The sequence below is a fragment of the Anoplolepis gracilipes genome, chromosome 8 (assembly GCF_047496725.1).
Source record: "Anoplolepis gracilipes chromosome 8, ASM4749672v1, whole genome shotgun sequence".
NCBI classification, from domain to species: Eukaryota; Metazoa; Arthropoda; class Insecta; order Hymenoptera; family Formicidae; genus Anoplolepis; species Anoplolepis gracilipes.
This window is the reverse complement of record NC_132977.1, coordinates 1355614-1376552: the sequence shown is the minus strand read 5'-3', so window position 1 is coordinate 1376552 and position 20939 is coordinate 1355614. Positions and strand designations below refer to the sequence as shown.

At 35.8% G+C, this 20939-nt stretch overlaps 1 protein-coding gene across 3 annotated transcripts in view; it reads right to left on the bottom strand.

The window, feature by feature from the left end:
- The window catches only part of Sfl (N-deacetylase and N-sulfotransferase sfl), a 248769-nt gene that overhangs the window by 31217 nt on the left and 196613 nt on the right, over positions 1 to 20939 (bottom strand). For all 3 annotated transcript variants that reach the window (XM_072897794.1, XM_072897795.1, XM_072897793.1), the window contains one exon: positions 11748 to 11945. In XM_072897794.1, coding sequence (XP_072753895.1) covers positions 11748 to 11945 — 198 coding nt within the window. The remainder of the gene's footprint in view (positions 1 to 11747; positions 11946 to 20939) is intronic.

Here is a 20939-nt window from a genome sequence, read left to right as displayed (position 1 = left end):
CCAAAGAGAAAAGCGAAAAGAGAAGATCGCTGAATGAATCAGCGATTTTCTGATCGTTTACCTGGTACGTTTTCCATCTTCGCGGGATTCAGTCTCGCGCGATTTATCCGCGAGGCGTGAACGAGTGGCAGAAGTTAATTTGATAACTCGTCCCTTACTATAACTTAAGCGAAGAGAAGACAGCAATATTGTCGTCGAATTCTCGCGGATGTTGCTGACTTAGTACTATTCGTTTCATGGAATACGATGTGTATGTACATGTATAATGTAGAAGAGAAGCACAAAGTCTTGACAGCTTGCCGGGAGTCGCTCGCCAACAATCGTCTCTATGTTCCCGGAGGACGAAATTACGTATTCCTACAAAAGTTGGTTTCCATGGAAAGTTGAAGAAAATGCTCGCGTGCGCTTTGCAAGCAATTTCAGATCTTGATCGACAGTCGTAAACCTCTCACCTCTTTCAAGTAATGACGGCTCCTCTCGTTTTTTATCGCGTCACTTGTTCGTGCGATGCGATACGTCCGATTCTTTTATAAGGATAAAAAAAATCAGGTCTCTTTAACAACTTTTCCTGATTCACACTGAAATTTAATCTTTCAACCGTTTTAATTTAATGTTTAAAATATATCGTATATATTTAATTGTTCTAAACTTTTTAATATCCATCATGTAACGTATTTCAAATTTAATCTCTGCTGAAAAAATTTCACAAAAATTGTGCGGAAAATACTTTATAGTTAAAAATTCCACAATTATTTTACTGTTAACATTTTTTTAAAAATATTTATTCGAATCTGTGAGAGTACACACACAGATACAAAGAAATGAGATAAATATATAACGTGTTTATTAAGTAAGTATTCCGTATTATACAGAATATTGCAATTTAGTGGCATGCAGTTTTTCGGATGAATGCTATATTACCTAATTATAATAAAAGCCTGCTTAATTAAAATAAAAAAAGTTAAAATATATATAAATGATGGAAATATAATATTATTTCATCGAAAGAGATATTAACATGAGAAAATTGTCGGTGGCAGCTGCATTTATTTTCCACGTCAAAATGCCAATTCATTGAAATTGTGTGTTAAAATTATAACTCTAAATCCATATCTCTCTTTAAAGCATTAATAATAAGGTGCAACTGATCAAATATCATGCCGATCCAGAAAATCAATATAATATTTGATATACATATTTTCATCAATATACATATTTTTGCATAATTTTAATATTATATTTAATGTCGGCTAATTATTCGATTATTAACCATTTATAATATATCTGAATCTGTGTGTAAAACGATACTTTATATGCCTTTACTAACGACACATACATATTTATCATAATCACAGATATTAAAAAAAGTTTTACAAGAAAGAGGTATGTATAACACAATTAAACTTCTATTAATCTATTAATATTGTTATAATATGTGTTTGATTAATAATCAGACCAAAAACTTGGAAAGATGTATTTTTCTCTTTTACACATGGTGTAAACGCGCCAGTTAATCATTTATTTTTCAACTTCTCAGATTTCTATCGGCTTCGACCGCGCTGACGAACAAGTCGTATTATCTCAATCCCTTATAGTCTTTAGCTAAAGACAAAGAGCGAAAAGGGAATTCGCGAGAAAGAAGGCGTTGGGTGGGTTCCATCCGTCGATTGAATGGAGGTCGATAAGTGGGGCACTCGGAAGCGGCGGGCTTGGAAGTTCCGAGGGATATCTAGCAAAAAGAGGGTGATATCCGACATCGGCGTTCCGAGAGAGAGCTTTGAACTCCGACGTACAGAGCCATCGACTGCCTTCGGCCAAACGAACTCCCGGCTCCCGGCTCCCGGCTCCCGGCTCCCAGCTCCAGGCGAATCCTCTTGAGGGCAAGCCCAGATCGCTCGCCGGCGCGAGAAGGTCACTGACTGATGTTCTTCTATGCCGACTTAAGAAGCGCTTTATGAATTTCTCGGGCTTCTCTGCGCCTTGATCTCTTTTACACGTTCGCTTTTCGCACGAGGTACCGTCGATCCCCCGACGCTGCTGCAAACGTGTTTTGAGACTTGATCGAAGGTGCAGAGCGAAGGATCACAAAGAAGTTGGACTCCATGCGTTGTACCCCTATGGAGCTCCATTTTCCAGGGAAAAGTGAAGATCAAAGAGTAATAATGCTCTGTTTTCGCGACCAGCAACTTATATTCCATCTCACTCTCGCCTCGTTTATTATATTGGTTTTTCATCATACTTTATCGTTATCGTGTATTTGGACGAGACGCAAGCCATAATAACCAATCGATTTTTTTCCTCTGTCCCTTCCACTAGATTAAAGGCTATTTTTCGCAACCTGATTATTACAAATCCGACAAATACTAGTTCGTTACCGCAGCACGCGATATTAAAATTGTGTATCTTTTCAGGTTATCGTTTATGTTGTTTTTTCATTAATTCGCCAAATAAATCATTCATCCCATTCTGCAGCTCTCTCTCATCGTCGCCGCATGAAAGTAATAAATTCGCGATGCCAATCGCTCGCTGAACCGCGAAACGCGCGGAAAATATATAAAATGATTGAAACGTGTAATTAATAAATCCGTCGAAAATTATTCGTATGGAAAGTTATTCGCGAATATCGCGAACATGGGATAAATACATAAAACGATTCGACCGAGAAACGTTCGCTGCTCTACACACGCGGATACGTTGCGTATTACGCCTGGCGTCTCGTGCTCACTTCCTGAATTTCCCCGTCGGAGGAAGTGACACCCGAAGACAGTATGGCATTTCAGAGATGTATTTATTACACCGACATTCTATATAGCGGTGGTGGTTGCAAAGGGGAGAGGAGGACGGGAGAAACACGCAACCGCAAGCAGATTCTGTGAGACCTGTCAAGACAATTAAGCGGGTCAACCACGAAGAGAGCTTCTCTATTACACCAAAGCGGAAATGCGAAATTCTCCGCGCACGAAAACCGCGAGATCGCACAGCGTTATATAAGTGAGAAAAAATTCGGATCATATTACATTCGGTCCGACAATGGAGCCAATATCGTGGAAAATGTAGGTATTTCGCGAAAAGTTCACAACTGTGGAATAGCTGGCCAAATACATAATTGACCATTGCGATAATGATTAGAACGTTTTACAAAATTTTAATTATAGTTATAAAACTTTTATTATGACGTATTGTATTATCCAGGGTTTCTATTCAATTAATATTTCTTGTAAAAAAAAATTTTCCTGAAAATTCCCCTATTTTCCAGATATTTTTGTTCAAAATTCCAAGTAAAGAGAATATTTTCATACTGTCTCTTAACTAAACTTTTTTATTACATACGTTTTCTAATGTTTTTTATTCATACGAAAGAAAAATACGGAGCCTCTTAAGTTTCAAGCGTTAGATTTGTAAATGTACTGAAAAACTAAATAACTTTCATAAGATAGCATTTTTTTACTTGCATACATTTTTTTTAATTATTACAATACTAATCAAATAAATTAGATCTTGAAATTAGGCTTGAAATGCCAAACGTATAAATACCGATGAGACACTAATCGTATTTCGATAGTTCTATCGATTTTAATGAAATTTCGTGTCAGTCTATATCTATCACTTTCAATTTTCAAAGAAAATGTTCTCTCTCTATACATAAAAATTACTAGAATATTTATTAAATCAATTAAATCGTTCGAAATGTCAAATGTATAAATACCGAAAATGGAACTAGTCCTATTTCGATAGTTTATTTATATAATTAGTTTTATCTTTAAGGAGATTTTGTGTCAGTCTGTAATCTTTTTCACTTTTAATTTCCAGAGAACGTTTTATGCGTAAAAATTATTATATTTATTAAAATATTTTAATAAATTAGATTGTCTAAGACGCCAAACATACAAGTATTGAAATGAAATGCTGGTCATATTTCAATTGTTCTATCGACTTTAACTGAAATTTCGTGTTATTTTTTTAGGGGGTCATTCACTTATATTTTGTAAACAAAATTCTAGGTATGCGTAAAAGTTATTAAAATATTTATTAAATAAATTAGATATCAAGATCGGTAAGCAGGAAATTTAATCATTTATTTTATTATATATTATCACGTCCAACATATCGGATGATTTAATTTGTATAATTAATATTCTAATAATATTTACGTATAAAACTTTTTCTAAAACTAATGTAGAATTTTTAAGCATTTAAATCTGATAACAAATGCTAAAAAAATTATTAGCGGACAAAGTAAGCAGTATGAACTTGTCGTCTCAGTGTCAGTTTGTCCTATTTTTTTTCTTTAATAGCCAGAACTATAATTATTAAAACTTTAAAAAAAATTTTCACTTTTTATGCGTATGCTAATTAAATTTAGCTCAAAAGTATAGCACTGAGAAGATCAGATCTTTCATCTCTTCTGACGCGATACTTGAGTCAAAGGGACAGAAATTATTGGCGCGCAATGATACAGGGAAGGCTCGAGAATCGACCAGCAGCAGCAGCAAGCAGCAACACTGATTGCGAGGCCGAACAAATGAAGGATTTTACGAGTGGACAAGTTCGCAACGACGTTAGAGACTCGTAGAGCGTGGTGATAATTATTACAGTTCTTGAACCGAGCAAGTGCGCCTCGATCAATCTTGCGCTGAGAGTAGATGAATTTTCCGCTTTTTCTCGCGACACTTTTGTATCGATCACCTCCGTAATTGTTTTCCAATCGGCCAGCATTCGACTTTCATTGCTTCCTTGCTTTGTATTAATTGCTTGTCTTATTTCTACCATAGTGTCCTCTCTGAATCTCCCTCGTTCCGCAAAAATTTATCAATTTGGAAACCACGGTTTCCCGTATGTGGGCATAAAAATACGATTAGTTCTCGGCTAACACTTTGCCCAACTACTATTAATTACAGGGCTCCCGGGATAATTAGGCAAAAACCACCGAGGGGGTATTAATCAAGTCGGTAATTCACCCGCTTGATTTCCGCCGGCTTAAAACGGCAATCCCGAATTGGCACGACCGGGGCCCTAATCTGTTCGACATAGCGCTGGAATTTGTTTGAATCCTTGATGAGGGTTTTAATTTACCGACCCCTTTGCGCACGTTCCTGTTCCTCACGCTGCTTGAGTACTCAGGTAGCTTGTTTTACATCCGCGACTCTTCCAGCGACGCTCATTCTGTTTGCCGTCTGATTTAATCTTCCAATGAAAATTTTCACCATATCTGGCGAAAGATTCAATATCTAGCTATTAAAAATAAAAGCAGAATAAATGCGGTTTAATCCTCTTCTTTGTATACACGCATAAACGCGATAATATTACGTGATTGATCGCTCGATTGCTCATTACTAATTAAAAGACGCATTAATACACAGTGGCTGATTTGCAAACATTTGATGGTCCGCATCATTTAAACTGTGCACGCATATTATTTTGCACATTTCCGATATTTGCCGCGTATGGAAGTAATCATGGTGAATGTACTCTACATATTAACCAGTGCCATTGTTTATGCATACCGGCTATACATTCACTAAATAATTTCACAAAAGATTATAAAAAGGCATTGAAAGAATCTGTCTGGCTAACGATTCACGAGCGGAGATAATGCCAAGCCAATGGCTTTTGTATAATTTTGCCATATGTGCGTTATTTCGACAAAGATTATGAATTTTATCTAATTCGATTGTTAATGGCAAAAGGATGCGGCTAAATCATTCGTTCATTGGCGTGTGAATCCAACGAGAAAATAAAGTTATTTTTCCTGCAACATTTCTACCTGTCGTTCTCGCTTCGATTATTCGGAATAAAAAATTATTCAACATAAAGCACCACCTCTAGAGGTACAAACCTGTGTCGATTGCAGCACGCAAAAAAAAAAAAGAAAAAAAAACATAAAATATCTCCGACACTCTAACATGAATTATTTAATCCTTTAATGTTCCATTTACCTTCGATAACTTTTAATATTTAGTTTAGTTTTGTTTTATTACAGGTAGATATATACATTAATTTTTTTTCATCAATTTAATTGAAGCGAAAATTAAAGTAAGTGTTACAGATAAATTAATTTATTTGTAAATATTATAACTCTTTTCTCTTTAATAAAATAGCTTTGTTTTATTAACAATACTCAAATATCACTTTTATTGTTAATTAATTTAAAATATTACGTACATATTATTAAAATATTATTAAAATATTATGTACATATTTATATATGAAATAAATAAAACACAATATTATGTGACGCGCATTTTTTCAAAAACTATTAATGACTTGCATGATAATAGATCAGTGCAAGGTCGCTGCAATATTTTTTGCGTCTGTCTATTCTTCTCTTATTACGTGAGTGTATTGAGGAAGAAAAATATATTTTTAGCACAAAACCTTCGTCATGTTATACGTCATGATGGTGTCGGACAGATACATATTTATTTCGAACGGAAATCCGCGAAGTCTGACCGTTGTCGGTCGTATGTCATGTTGTGGCACGCATGAGTATATGTATATGTCGTTAACATACGCTCATAACGCCTCGATACACGTTCAGTGATGTGTAATTATTTGAGGAGAGAATGCAATTATTGAAGGACGATAAGCAGAAATCTCTAATAGCCGCAAAATCCGAATAAAAATGAAAACTGTCACGTTTACGAAAAAGCGAAATCTACATAAAAAGTATATATCATATAAACAGTGACACTAGTGTTTGACAATAAAAGTCCTTGAGTAGTCTACTTTTAAAGGGGAACAATTTCGACAGATTATCAAGCCTATCAATCATATTAATTTTCTCAAGTTTAAAAATACATAAGTTTCAACATTTAAAAACACTTAAATTTTCTTCATTAAAGCTTTGAATATTTTCAAACAAAGAATTAATATTCACTAAAAAAAATATACACAACATTATATGTATAGATAGAGAACTTTAGGACTGTGTTATATCTCTTTATGTATATATCGTAAATGGAACGGTAAAAATAGACTTCGCCATTTGTGTACAATGTTTTAAAATACCTCACATCATAAGTGAATCAATATCTGTCTATTTTCCTTATACAGGAAAAGTTTCCATATACCATCGGGTTTGAATTACTTATGTCGCGTTCGATAACTGTATACTTCCTCGTACTATTATTAAACGTACGTTCCTTTAATTACGGAAATATAATAAAGATTATATAGCTGTATTATTTTTACATGACAGATGTTTGGAAAAGTAAATGAAAGAGAAATCCATTTGTTATTAAATTTCACCGTACGTATCAAGCACAAAAATGTAAGACAGCTCGATTTTCTAATTAGCGTGTAGACTATCGTGTGTAATTATCTTTAACATATTTCTCGGAGCTGCAAGAATTTACGCCGGTAATATATCAAGAGTTTCCGACTCCACAACATCTGCATTAGGTAGAAGCTATTATGTTTGAAACGACTAAAAAATGGAACCAAACCTTAGCGCGAGCAGGTTTGTTGTAGCTACCGCGAGACTGTACCTCTTTATCCTATTCAGTAAGGTAGTAATATCTCAAGTAATTACGCAACACACTTGTACACGTCGTGCGCAGCTTGACTTGATATATAAATAGCGGAGTTTACGTGACAGACGCGTTGATTTTCTTCTAGGGCGTGAAAATAAACTACGCGATTCCCCCGAAACATTACGGACGGGCCCCTTGCGAAAAGCTGAATAAACGCCGCATATTTTTCACCGTAATTCCAAAATACCTCTCCGTGCATGCGAGATGTTATTTTCGCGCGAACGACCCTTATAACATCGCGTATATTACAACGTATGCCAGAAATCATGAAGACGGGTGCAGCCGCTATTAAAAATTCAGCCCCGTGCGTATTATATGTGTATATATACATATATATATATATATATATATATATATATATATATATATATATATATAATACGTGGCGGGCACGTGCACGTAACGGCGTCCCGCCTTTCGTAAATACTGAAGAAGCTAAAAATATGTCGTAATTCGTGCATGACAGCGTAAGATAGCCCGGTATATTGGCGACACATCATCCTCGGATTCACGACGACACCGTTCATCTATTTTTCTTACGTGCCAACGAATGCGCGAGATAATCTGGACCATGGAAAAAGAAAGGAGAAAATTTGCGACAATGCAAGACACATGCCGAAAGGGAGTTGGGACAATGGAAAGAAGAGGGATTCACGAAATGAAAAGACTTGGATTTGAAATGAGAGTCGTCGGTGCGTAGGTGGGAAAAATACGCGAAGGCTTGATCGGCGCTTCCATGGAACGCGCTCTTTACCCTTTCGCTCGGTCGCCACCCTTCTCTTATCGATGCTGCCGCGGGTAACGAAGACCATGTTGCGCAGACTGCGTTACTATCGGAGGTGTAATAGAGAGGGTGAAGGAGGGTGGCCTGTCGATGCTGGAGAGAAGCTTGATCGATATTGCCGCTCTCGATTGAGAAATAGAAGATTTCTTTCTTCAGGTTGATAACATGCGAACGTTTATTGAAGGTTCCTAGATAGATACGCATCGAAAAGCCCATCGATGGATGGAGAATGGATTAAAAAGCATCGCGAAAAAGATGAGAAAATTCTGTTTGATTGACATGTGTCGAACAGAATATGGACGATTGAATACAATTGACATTTTTGATAGTTTAATCACGGTTTTCACGTACCTAGAAAACTCTTTCTAGTTTAAAATTTCTGTTTTAGAAATTCTTTATACAGATTTTATTCGTATATTCACACTCATTAAAGCTTATTCGAATATTGAAAATTAATTTGTCATATCACGAGAGAAATAAAAGAAATAAGAGAAAAGATTCCTTTTTCGAAATATATCGTATATATTTTAGTCTACAAAATCCTTATTCATATAAATATTTCCGATAGAATAAACTCTCAATAGGTCGAAACGTTTTATTTTATATATCTACATATTATTCATCATTCGCAACATGAGCATAATCGATAAAGCGATACGAGTGCACATAAAAGCGGTTAATAAGCAATAAAAGTGACGAGAAAGATAAAACACAGACGATGTGCTCTCTCATATGTAAGGTAAAATGGGTTGAAAACTCAACTCGCTTATAGAAACTTCTTTTCCTCGACCTTTATTTTTCTTACGTCCCCGGTTTGAGGGAGTATCCTGGGGCAAGATATCACGTTTTATCTAGCGCAGCTGGATCTCACAGATTCAAAACTTTCCATATCGCATTACATGTATATATACCACGGCGTAAAGTAGACGCGGCGATGTGCTCTTCTACGCTCGCAAAAGAGTGTGCACACACATCTAACCAACACGAATAAATATTTCATTAGATATATATGTTGCGCGTCGATACGACGGTACACTTATATACGCGCGTGGGTGTGTGTTATAAAATATATGCAAGCTTGCGGCGAACACGATTCGGTACGGTGCTTTCCATATCTGCGTCTCGCAATCTCCGACAACAAAATTTGCCTGACGCCGCGCCGGGCGTACAGGTGGACGATGTGCGGCCAGAGCAGGCAATCCGCCTACTCTCTCCACCCTCGGGCACCGATATCGATTATGAAATTGCACCGAATAAAGCAAACGAGCGACCGCCACGATGAGCTCGGTCGGTGCATCTCCCACGTGCTTTTCGTGCGCGCACGTATTGTTTGAAACGTTGTTGCTTATCTTTTCGCAGTCCGAGTTTTCTCGATATGCACGCGAGAAAGGAATTCACCCCGCTCGCCACTTTACACTCGCATATCAGCTGTATTATATCATCTCTTTTACGGCGGAAGAGGATTGTCGATCCTCTCAGTTATTATCCCTATCAGCAAGAACTGTGCCCTATAAACTGCACATTATACTCTTTCTCTCTCTCTCTCTCTCTCTTTCTCATGTATCGCGCGACTGCGTTGCACTATAATTCCCGATAGTCGTTGAAGCCTGTGGAAGCAGGCATTAGATCGTATTATCGCGGCTTTTGACTTTTTTTTTTCCTGTCACAATCTCATCCTCCTCCGAGACACATCCGGCTTAAATTCTCTCTCATTGCGCGCCAAAGTTTCGACCGCCCGACTACTCCTATAACGGACTTGACCCGACTATTATCGTTTAACGAATGCGCATATCATGAATAGAATAAATTTTACGATACACTGTGTCTCCGATAACAAATTCGTTGTGTAGTAAAATATAAACTTTTCAGAGAGATACTCATCACGGTACTATTTTCGCGTAATACGAGATTTTGCGCACAGCTGTAAATGGGCATAAAATTGCATCACCTGATGTACATTCGTTATATAGTTTTATTGCGTTATATATAAGTTATACTGTATTGAACGATTAAACTGTACTCTACGAACAATGTTATTAATATTTATTTAACAAGTTATTTGAATATCAGAATACTATACTATTTTCTAGTTTATATGCGCGCTTACAATGTATATCGTCATATATTAACAATATGTATAACTATGCAAAATTATATATTGTATGCATGCGTGTGAAAATAGTTGATATTCTAAATAATCACTTATTCTTTGTCGTATTTTATTTTTTTCTAAAAATTCGTATTATTCTGTATAAATTGATAAAACTTTCGTAGTAATTTTGATTGTAAAGCTATACAGAATCTTAAATTATTCAATATAAATTGAGCTCTATTAAGATTCGATACATCGGACCATCGGACATAATTGAATAACGAAAACTAAAGTAAATATGGAAATTGAAATGACAATATTCGCGTTGACATTTAGCTGATTTCTCATATATAGGAAAAATAGTTTTAAAATATTCGCGGTACCCGTATAATAGCGTAAAAACTGCATGAACTTCACGACGATCGAGGAATTTGCATTTCTAATTTTTATACTGACATTCACGAAATAACATCGCCCAACGATGTAGTAAAACTGGGATTTACGGAATCTCTGTCCCGGAATTATGACGTCGGAATTTTTTGAAAAATTTAGATCGGTGGTACGGAATTACAATAAGATCTAGGTCACAGTTTTTTCTTTCCAGAAAAATGTCGAAATATTTTCTCCCGGTAAACACGCTAGGCAAAAGTACCTACTGTTGTGAAAATGAAAAAAATTCAAAAGAGCGCGTATATAAAATATATTATACAATTTACGAATGTTTCTTAAATTCTCAATGACATATAAAAATTCGACACACGATTTTTTAGAATTATTAAAACAAACATGCGAATTTACCATCGGTCTTTCGTTTCAAAATACGAAAGTAAAGTGCTCGGTTTAAATTCAGGGAATACTATCATTTACAGTTTCCTTCCTCACGAAAGAGGTAAATGTCCACACTTTACGGATAAAAAAAGTCGCAGACTAGCGAGCTTACGACTCGTTCAGGATTGTGTCGCGATATTGATCGACTTCAGCAACTGTGCCATTAGCCGTATATTTTTTGCCTAATAGTATGAACTATTGCGGCAGAGAACTCCGAAGAAAGCTTACGTTGGTAACCTACTTCTAGATCGTGCTAGGGTAAAATCTTTTTTTCCAGAATCAGGTCGATGCACATAAAAGACGTTGCGAAATGCAGTACGTGCAAATAGGTCAGGCATCCACAAACCAGCTTTATTCGTCAAAGCAAATAAATTATTTTATAATTATCTATCGTAATGTACGTTTACTACAGTTATGCGACAGATTTATTATTATTTGATCATCGAATAAAGCCTCATTTTCAATGCCTGATATTAAAAAAAAAAATAATAATTTGTAAAATAGTACTCACTTTATTCGATTATAAACTAGCAATTCAGCTATTTCTCGGCCGAGCCTCGAATATAGAGTTTCGACAAAGACCAACACCTTCGGGTCTATCCTTAATCGAGCTTCACTACGATGGTCTGCTGCTGACGGCAGTCTAGTTGCTCCTCTTAGAGTCGAACATCGTATCGCTGGCTCCGGCCTTGTATCTCGGTGTATCAAACTGCAATAAAAAATGGAAAGAAAAATTATTATTTGTTAATAATTCGTGTGTGGAAATAGAAAAAAAAAAAGATTATATATATACGATATAATATAATTTTCAAGAAATTAAACATATTATTCAATAAAGAATTTTTTTATTTTTTAACTATTATTTTTTATTTGAGTTATTTATATTTCAGTTATTGATTTTCTAGAGAGCTATTATTAAATTCAATATTTGCTGGTTAAAAATTGGCAAATGGCAGGCTTTAATAGACAAATATGTACAAATTTGCCAGGTAATATTTTTCAACACGACGTTAAATTATTAATATCATGCACTTCAAAGTTTGAAGAATTTCCACTTTATTGATCATACGTATAACGTATTTTCTTGAACTATCTCGTATCTCAAAAGCTTTACATATTTATGAGATATTTTCTTGTTATATACATATATAACGCGAACCCCATCACGTTGTTTCATCTCTCTTACACGTTACAGTTTTCACGATAATACTAAATGTTCAAAGAAGGCAAAAGGAACATTTCGATTGGCTTCAGTGCAGGAGCGAATTCTTCCGCCGAATTCTTCGCAACGAAATCCCCGTAACGAGCGACCCTCGAAGAATGCATGGCAGCTCTTTCAACCTGTCCTCAAAGTTCCTCTTTCAATATAGATAGATACAGCGTGCCCGGTGTATCCGTGAGAACGCGGATGCAACAGCGACGCAGGAATTTCGGAACGTATGCGTAGCTCCACAAAGGACCCTTTAGCGTCGTTGCAACGAGCCCTTCCGGACATTAGCATCGAGTATTCTGCGAGTTTCGTGGCGTTTACCGCGGGTAAGCTATGCTGATGTGGAGATAAAGATAATCTTTCGTCTCTCCTTACACTTTAACATCATTACTGGTGTCTTGTTTCAAGGAGAAAGAAGAGGATCAAAATTGTAGACATTCAATATTTTTTACAGAAAATATGAAAATGTGATTATTGTATTATTCGAACAGTTTTCAAGAATATATCTTTGGAAAAATAAGCAATTTATTTTACGAATATATATATATGAAAAGTTTTTCAAAATTACAATTTTTTATTTTGTTTTTTTTTATTTAAAGTTTTATTTTGTTTATATAGTTTTTTTTTTCTTGAATGCATATAGAATTAAATTAAACAATGAATATGTTTCGTTTCACGAATACAATTACAAATACCTTCCTCGCTGCTAAGCTCCTTTATGTTGATATTTGTCACAAGCAGATTCCGCGGTGCATTATCGGTGCATGCATCGAATTAGTACGCGTCCAGCAACCGGGTTTCTCGCCATAAACCATCGAAAATCGGACCTTTGTGGTAAAGCAGGATAAACCAGAACCGGTCGACGTTCAAATATATGGAGGCATTTTCATAATAGAACAACAACAACTATTATAGTATACAAATCTGTCGAATTATTGATTACAATGCCAACATGATCAATCATTCTCATAATTGCTACACTCGCGCCGTTGACGCATAAAAACCTTTATCGCGCAGTATGTCGAATTATGTCGACATGAATTTGAAATGAACGTAGATATTAAGCGTACTATGAACATTATTGTGTATTGAATGAATCATTAATTTTCAAATTATTAAATGTAAGCAATTCTAAGGACGTCGTAAATTTTTAAAATATAAATGTTAAAAAGAAAGAAGATATTTGTAATTAAAAATAAAAAAAAAAAAATGGATATTTTTTACATCATATTTAATTTTAATTCTGTCGAATCCTTGTTCGGAAAAACTGCGGATGTATAAAAAGTTTTCGATGAAGTAATGGAAGAAATGAGATTGAAAGGCTCGAGATGTTTTGGCTTAGATGGAAGCGGAACAGATTATCGATGATGCACTTACGCCTCGCAGCTCTTATCCTCTCAAGTTTACAATTTATGCACATTAGGCGTCGCGTCGATAGATGCATGTACGAAGCGGAGCTTCGGTCGCAGTAATGTTTACGTTCGTACTATTGCTTTACTATTGTAGTTGTTACGGAGTATTTGATGTAACTAAACTCCGGGCAAATATTTTCTATATAATGTAATCACAGTTCCAGATATAAATAGATATCGCGCTGCGCTATAAAGATCTGACATGCATAATGAAATTCGCTACGTTGACGCTGTTTAAAAAAACGTAAGAAATGATAAAAAAATATATGTAATATTTCTTTAGTATCACATGTTATCTGTTTGCGTTTCGGATAATTCGCCAAAATTCGATCCGCTTATTAAAATTTTTCATTACCATCCTCAAATGATAAGCAGCAATATTTTGGAAAAAAAAAGTATAGAAATAGTCGTTGCAGAAAACAGAGATATCGATCGCGATGCATACGTACGCGTATGCATACTTCAACGCCTGGCTCTTCTGCATTTCATGCGCGGGTTATCGATGCAATATTCTTGACATTCGCGTGCATCGAAGTCATTTATTCGCACACATAGGATCATTCGTAAGTATTGAGAATATGCAATCCTATCCTATAGTTAAGAATGTATATGTGTGTGTTTGCACGCGCAAAAGATGCTGTCTATTGGTAAAGTAAAAAGGTCACGACACTAGTTTTTTTTTTCTCTTATTCCATTAGATATGACATTTAAATGCAATTTTATATTATTTCCTTACCAAACATCTTTGCAATAATCATAATTTGCAATGTTTCATTTCACTTTGGAATTCAATAATATATTTCATGTATCTTAGAAATATGATAGAATAAATTGTATTTTCTGTTAGAATTTTTATAGCATTTCTCTTGAAAAAATTGAGCTTGTATTGTTATATGAATAAATATATTCACACACTTAATGATAATTATACACGCGGCGAAAATTGATTGAAGAAAATATAATTGATGCGTCATTAAAATTCTGCAAGTTTTACATTTTAAAGAGATTTCAAAACCATTTTTGCATTTGACGCGCCGACAATCAATATGACAAACGTCACACGTAAATGTGTCTCAACGTTAACGACAAGCAGCCGACGTCGTATATCTGACATTTACGACGTGTACGGGTTCGCACGTGCGTGTCCGCACAGCTTCAAGTACGTCAGTAATCTGGGACGGAAGAGATATGATGCATCTCGTCCTATCACACATCAGCCGTGGTCGCGAGTAAGCGTATTAGTGCACAGAGTTATTAGAGGATACCATCTGACCCAAATTCAGGTTTCCTATCGAGTCCTTATCGGTTACAAGCGTGCCGACGTGCGTAGGCACCCTTAATACGAATTTACGATAACGTCCTAAGCTCTCGAGTACACGCGCATAACTAAACTATCTGGAATCCTGCGAGTAGAGGAGCTAGGAAATCTATAGTATAACCATTCAGAAATATAATCCAATCGGAACACTTTCATTATTCAGCCATTATCCTATCACAGATATGATTGACTTGAGAACGATTGGCAAGCATCCGACATATCACGAGCAAATGTCGAAAGTCGATTCCAATTCGAACAAAGTAATGTGAGATGACATTATGATGGATTAAGACCATTTATTTCGTCATAAAGCGCTTTTATCAGATACACACATGTACATTATAAGTTATAATCGCATTTAGCATCATTAAAAAAGAATTTAAAATTTCGTATTCATCGGAGCTTACGATCCCGTGTAATTGTTAGGTCGGACTTTTTTATCTTCCGTCATCTCTTCGTAGATCGCCTAAGTGTAACATTACGAGACGTCAAGGAGTCATCACAGGAGATCTATTTTTCACGAATCTCTCCATCTTCGTGGAAGTTTCGCGCGGTAGAACGAAAAAAATATAGGAGCTCGTAAAGGCAGTTTCAACGTCATCTGACGTTAATAAACGCCGCTCGAGAGAAAGGGAGAGAAAGAAAAGACGCGCCCTTCTTAAAAAGTAATTTTAGATTACAGCCACCATTGTCGCCTATCGACAGCCGATTAAATTACAGCGGAGAATTGCTCTTGACATAAGGGGGAGCGGCAAAAGAGCGGAGAGGAAGCTCTCGAATTACCACGTCGTATAACGGCTCGTCGTCTCGTACTTTTCGCGCGGATAATCAAGTTACGTCCGATGCGTCTTTATGATCCCTTTTCGTTTTTCGTCCCCTTATATTGCCTGGCTGTGACAGACATAGTCGCTGGCACTTTTCGTGTCTTACCGCGCGGGAGTCGTCTGCCATCTGCCTGCCCTTTATGTGACGCTTTTATAGGATATCTTCGCTAACTTCGGGAAAAGTCGTGAAGAAAACGACACAAAAATCTCAAGTCAAATGCATCCAAGTTGCTTTTTCTAAAGCTACTCAAATAGTATTCAAACAATTTATTCGCGTACATTTAGTGAATATAACACGATACCTTGAAATAAGAATAATCGAAATTGTTTTGGGAATACGAACTTGGGAATAAAAATATAAAAAGAAAAATACTACCGAGTTTCTTTTATCTCTCTCTAGTTCTATAAGTGACAAAGTGATAGTTTGCTTACTCTTATAGACTATAGACGGTTATCTTTGTTCTCCCAAGTTTATAGAGAGCACTTCTTGCATATTATATAACGTTCTGTATTTACAGCCATTCGCGCACATTTTCTGACCTTAAATTATCGAATTAACGCAGCTGTTCGTGCGCGAGCAGCGATACGTTATTAGATTTATCAAGTGCATGTCGGGAAAAAGAGCTATTGTCTGTTCCATACTTTTTTATGGGCAGAAGAAACAATGCGTGGCTCGCGTTGCTGAACGTGCCTCGGTATTCAAATGCGCCGGCAAAGCCTCCTTCCGCGCGCATACTTTCTCGTTAGAGCGGCGAGAATCCCTCGGTTAGAATGGCGACGTTAATGAATCATAATCGGTACTTTCCGCGCGGAACGCTTTAGCCGGGTTAACCTTAGTAGACGTGCCTGTATGCAGCTGCTGCACTCAACTGCACGTCTGTAATGTCCACCAACGGCCGCTCGCCAGCGTCAATTGGTTAAATGACAAACGAAATCATCTTCCCGTTCGTTAACCTTGATACGCTTCCTTTTTCTCTTCGTATTTCTCTCTCTCTCTCTCTCTCTCTCTCTCTCTCTCTCTCTCTCTCTCTCTCTCTCTCTCTTCGTCATTTAAATTACCTCTAGTAGAATTTCGTCGTGATCCTCTTTCTCATGTTAATTAGGGACAAGTGTCAGCGAGTTTTCTTTGTGAAAGAATAATAGGGATCAATGTTACACGATTCGTTTAGCATAAAGTTGGTTGTAATCACACGTCGATTAGTGATCCGCACACGATCTCTCTCTTTCTCTCTTTTTTTCATACCTTTTTTAATGCTTATTCAACATGACATAATCGCCACTTGATGCTTTCTCGTTCACGATATTTCACTTGTTAATGTAAATCGATATTTCCATTGTGGTATAAAGCAAATATGGAAGATATATAACTTGTAAATATTTAAAAATAATATTTGATCGGTTTGCAAGCAAGGATATGTATATTAATACCTGAATTAAATAACACAATGTTTGCAATATTTAAATAAAATTCTTGTTATTATGGAAAGGGAAGAGAAAAAAGTATTTCTCTGCTCCAATCATGTTATAACTAAATTTTTAGAGCTAATTGGAAGCATAATAATATATAAAAGTTAGAATGTGCAGAATGTTTAATAATCTATGAAATATGTTATTTTGTATGAATAAAATCGTGAGAGTTTTCTGATGCATATATTCGTATGCTGGAACAACCGTCACTTAGAATAAAAGTTCATCGCCTGCGGCTTGTATTCGCATGCATGTTTGCGAAACGATTCCGTTTCAAGCTACGTAGAACACCGCGAGGCAACGCGACGATTCAAAAGCATATTTTCGTACATGCAATGACCAGATTGTTTTCTCTTGAATATATATATGTATATCTTATATTTAAAAAAAAAAGTTAAAATATTTTTTTTTAATATAACAAAAATTAAAAAATATTAAAATGACATTTTTAGATACTTTCAAAATAATAGTATAATATATGTATATAAGAAACGAATTTTTTTTGAAATCGAAAACCGATAGCATTGATCTTCGGCATTTCATTCCTTCCAATTCGATAGCAACACCACTCTGCAGAATCAGGCGCAGAAATGTGTTCATAACACGCGAGTCCACGGCATGGTAATAAAAGGTCTCCCAAGAGTTTCCTTTTCTTTATCGCGATACTATGCAATGGTCTGCGCGGAACTTTAAGCCTCGCGCACACACCGTCGTTTAAGTTACCATGGATCTATCTTATGAGCGCACGTGCACACGAATGAGCACATGATGTCGCTCTGACACGAGAAAGATAAAAGTGTTGAGCACAATAATAGCTGCTTCTTATAATAGAATTATATGCGTTGAAGAGATAACAACCGATATTTCTAAAATATTTATATATCATTTATATTTATTAATTAACTGTTTTTTTTTGTTTATCTTTGAAGATAGCTACAATATAGATTTTTAATATATAACCGATCTAATCCTTGTGATTGGCAAACAAACATCGATAATGTACACAATAAAATATTACAAATTTTTCTCTCTCTTTCTCTCTTTTGTTACATTTATGAATTGGAAATTTTCTTGAAAAGTAGGAAGTGTTGAATATATAGAGGCATGAATGTATGGAGCAGCATAAAACAGAAGCAGCTTTTAAGTATTTCTCATCTCGCGTAATAAAGTTCGTATCATGTTTAAGATAAATGAAGCAAGGTTATGATCTCAAGGTTATACATTACCTACGTGCTTCCTTTCCTTCTCGCTTGAACTCGATAATAAGTTTTCATATTTACATATTTTGATTCTGTTCATTTATTTTACGTGAATTAGTGGTACGTCAGAAGATCAAATATACGTATTGCTTAGACATTTATTTACAAAAAAGAGGAGAGAGAAAGTATATTATCGTCTCAAAAATAAATAAAAAATAACTACAAAATAATTTATATACAATATTATTGATAATATATTATAAATCTAAAGATAAAACACAATATAAACAAATCTTTAGTACCAGTTAATTTAATTTTTTGTGAGAAATTTAATCACGTATGCAATCATGTTACACTCGCAGCATGTAATTTAATGATGCAATCTATATCTGAGACATTTCGACTATTATGTTATTGCGCTATATTAATGGCGGCAGTTGCTTAATGGAATAGCGAACTATTTGTAGAAGCATCGATGACATTGATGAAACGGCTGCATCAATATTAATAGTGGATAAGATCAAATAAACGATATATTTCGCGTACATTCAAAATCTCAGACAAAACAATTATAATACTAATTTTAATAATAATAATTTACTCTATATTAATTTTTATTATTACTCTAAATTAACAAAATTAATTAATTAAATTAATTAAAACAATTTGGAAGCGATTTTTAAACACTAAAAGAATATTTATGTATTTAAATATTTCTAAAAAATATTGAATTAATAAATATTTTCATATAAATGTAATAAAATTCTGAATACATATTTTTTACGTGATTATCGTTAATAATTTATGAATTATTTGTATACATTCTCTCTTATGCAATCCGAAATAAAGATAAGTTTAAAGAAATATTATCGGCAGAAACATATATATATATATATATATATATATATATATATATATATAATCATGCATTTTATCGGCACATTGATTTTACCAGCCTTAAAAGTCCGCGTCACGAAGCACATTTGTTATCGTGTCGGGCCTACTTCATATACCTCTCAAAATCCGCACAACCCTTCGTGTTCGATCGCGGTCCGACCTTCTTGCAGCGCTCACATTTCGCGCGCGAATACGCGCGTCTCTCCATCAGGTACGTGACCGAAGCCACACGATGGTAAATTGCTTCTGCGGTTTTACTCTTCATGGCGACGCAAAGGGGACCGGCATGGGGGCGAAAGTCAAGGGTTCGAAACTGCTTCGTCAATCGACCAGTAACGGAACGACCGGAACGAGGTGAAAATCAAAGAGAGGTTCGAAAAGAACAGAATCATCAGAGGATGCTCTTTTTTTCGTCACCGTAGAACGAGAAAAAAACTTTAAGAAAAGATTCCTCCCTCGAAGAAGTGCGCGCGCGCGCGCGCGCGCGAGCGGACTTCTTACCTCTGATTGAGTGGCGAAGGTGACCAGAAGGTGGAATCCCGGTCGGTTCGGGAGGACGCAAAGGGGCATCCGGCAATTTACAGACGTCCGGCGAAACTGATTTCGAGGCGACAGAAATTACTTGTTCAGGAAGTCGCGGTATTCTCTCCGTCTCTATCTATCTATCCATCCATCTATCTATCTATCTATCTATCTATCTATCTATCTATCTATCCATCTATCCATCTATCTATCTATCTATCGATCGATCGATCAATCGATCGATCGATCCATCCGTCGCCGCCGTCGTTCGCGTTCTTTCTTTCGTACTTTGAGCTCTTTTGGATCTCGCGGCGACTTGTGATTCGCCTCTGGGGTACTGTATTTGACCACCTTATAACACTGTGGCAAATCTCGTTCAGTTGCGATATGGCACTGGTGGGAATTGTGGATGATAAAAAAAGCATAACTCACATTCTTCAATTACTCTCGATTGAGTGAGAATTACAATCTTATTTGAGGCATTATTATCGACGGGAATTGCATATTAAAATTAATACATTTATTTTTCACTCAATTTTAAAAAGTAAAATAAAGAGTAATAATTTAAATAATAAATTCAAGCAATTTATTTCAATTAGCGAGAGCAGAAGTTTTTCCGATTTTACCACAAATTTTCAGAAAGTAGGCAATGCAAGCTTTGTGGTCTTCAACTGAATTCGTCCACAACGAGCACGCGGTTTCTTCATATCGGTTTCTCGCGGCCCACCTAGCGCATCGGAATTGTGGTCGTATCGATTTGAAATGAGTATATATATATATATATATATATATATATATATATATATAGAGAGAGAGAGAGAGAGAGAGAGAGAGAGCCGTGGTAAATTTCGTAA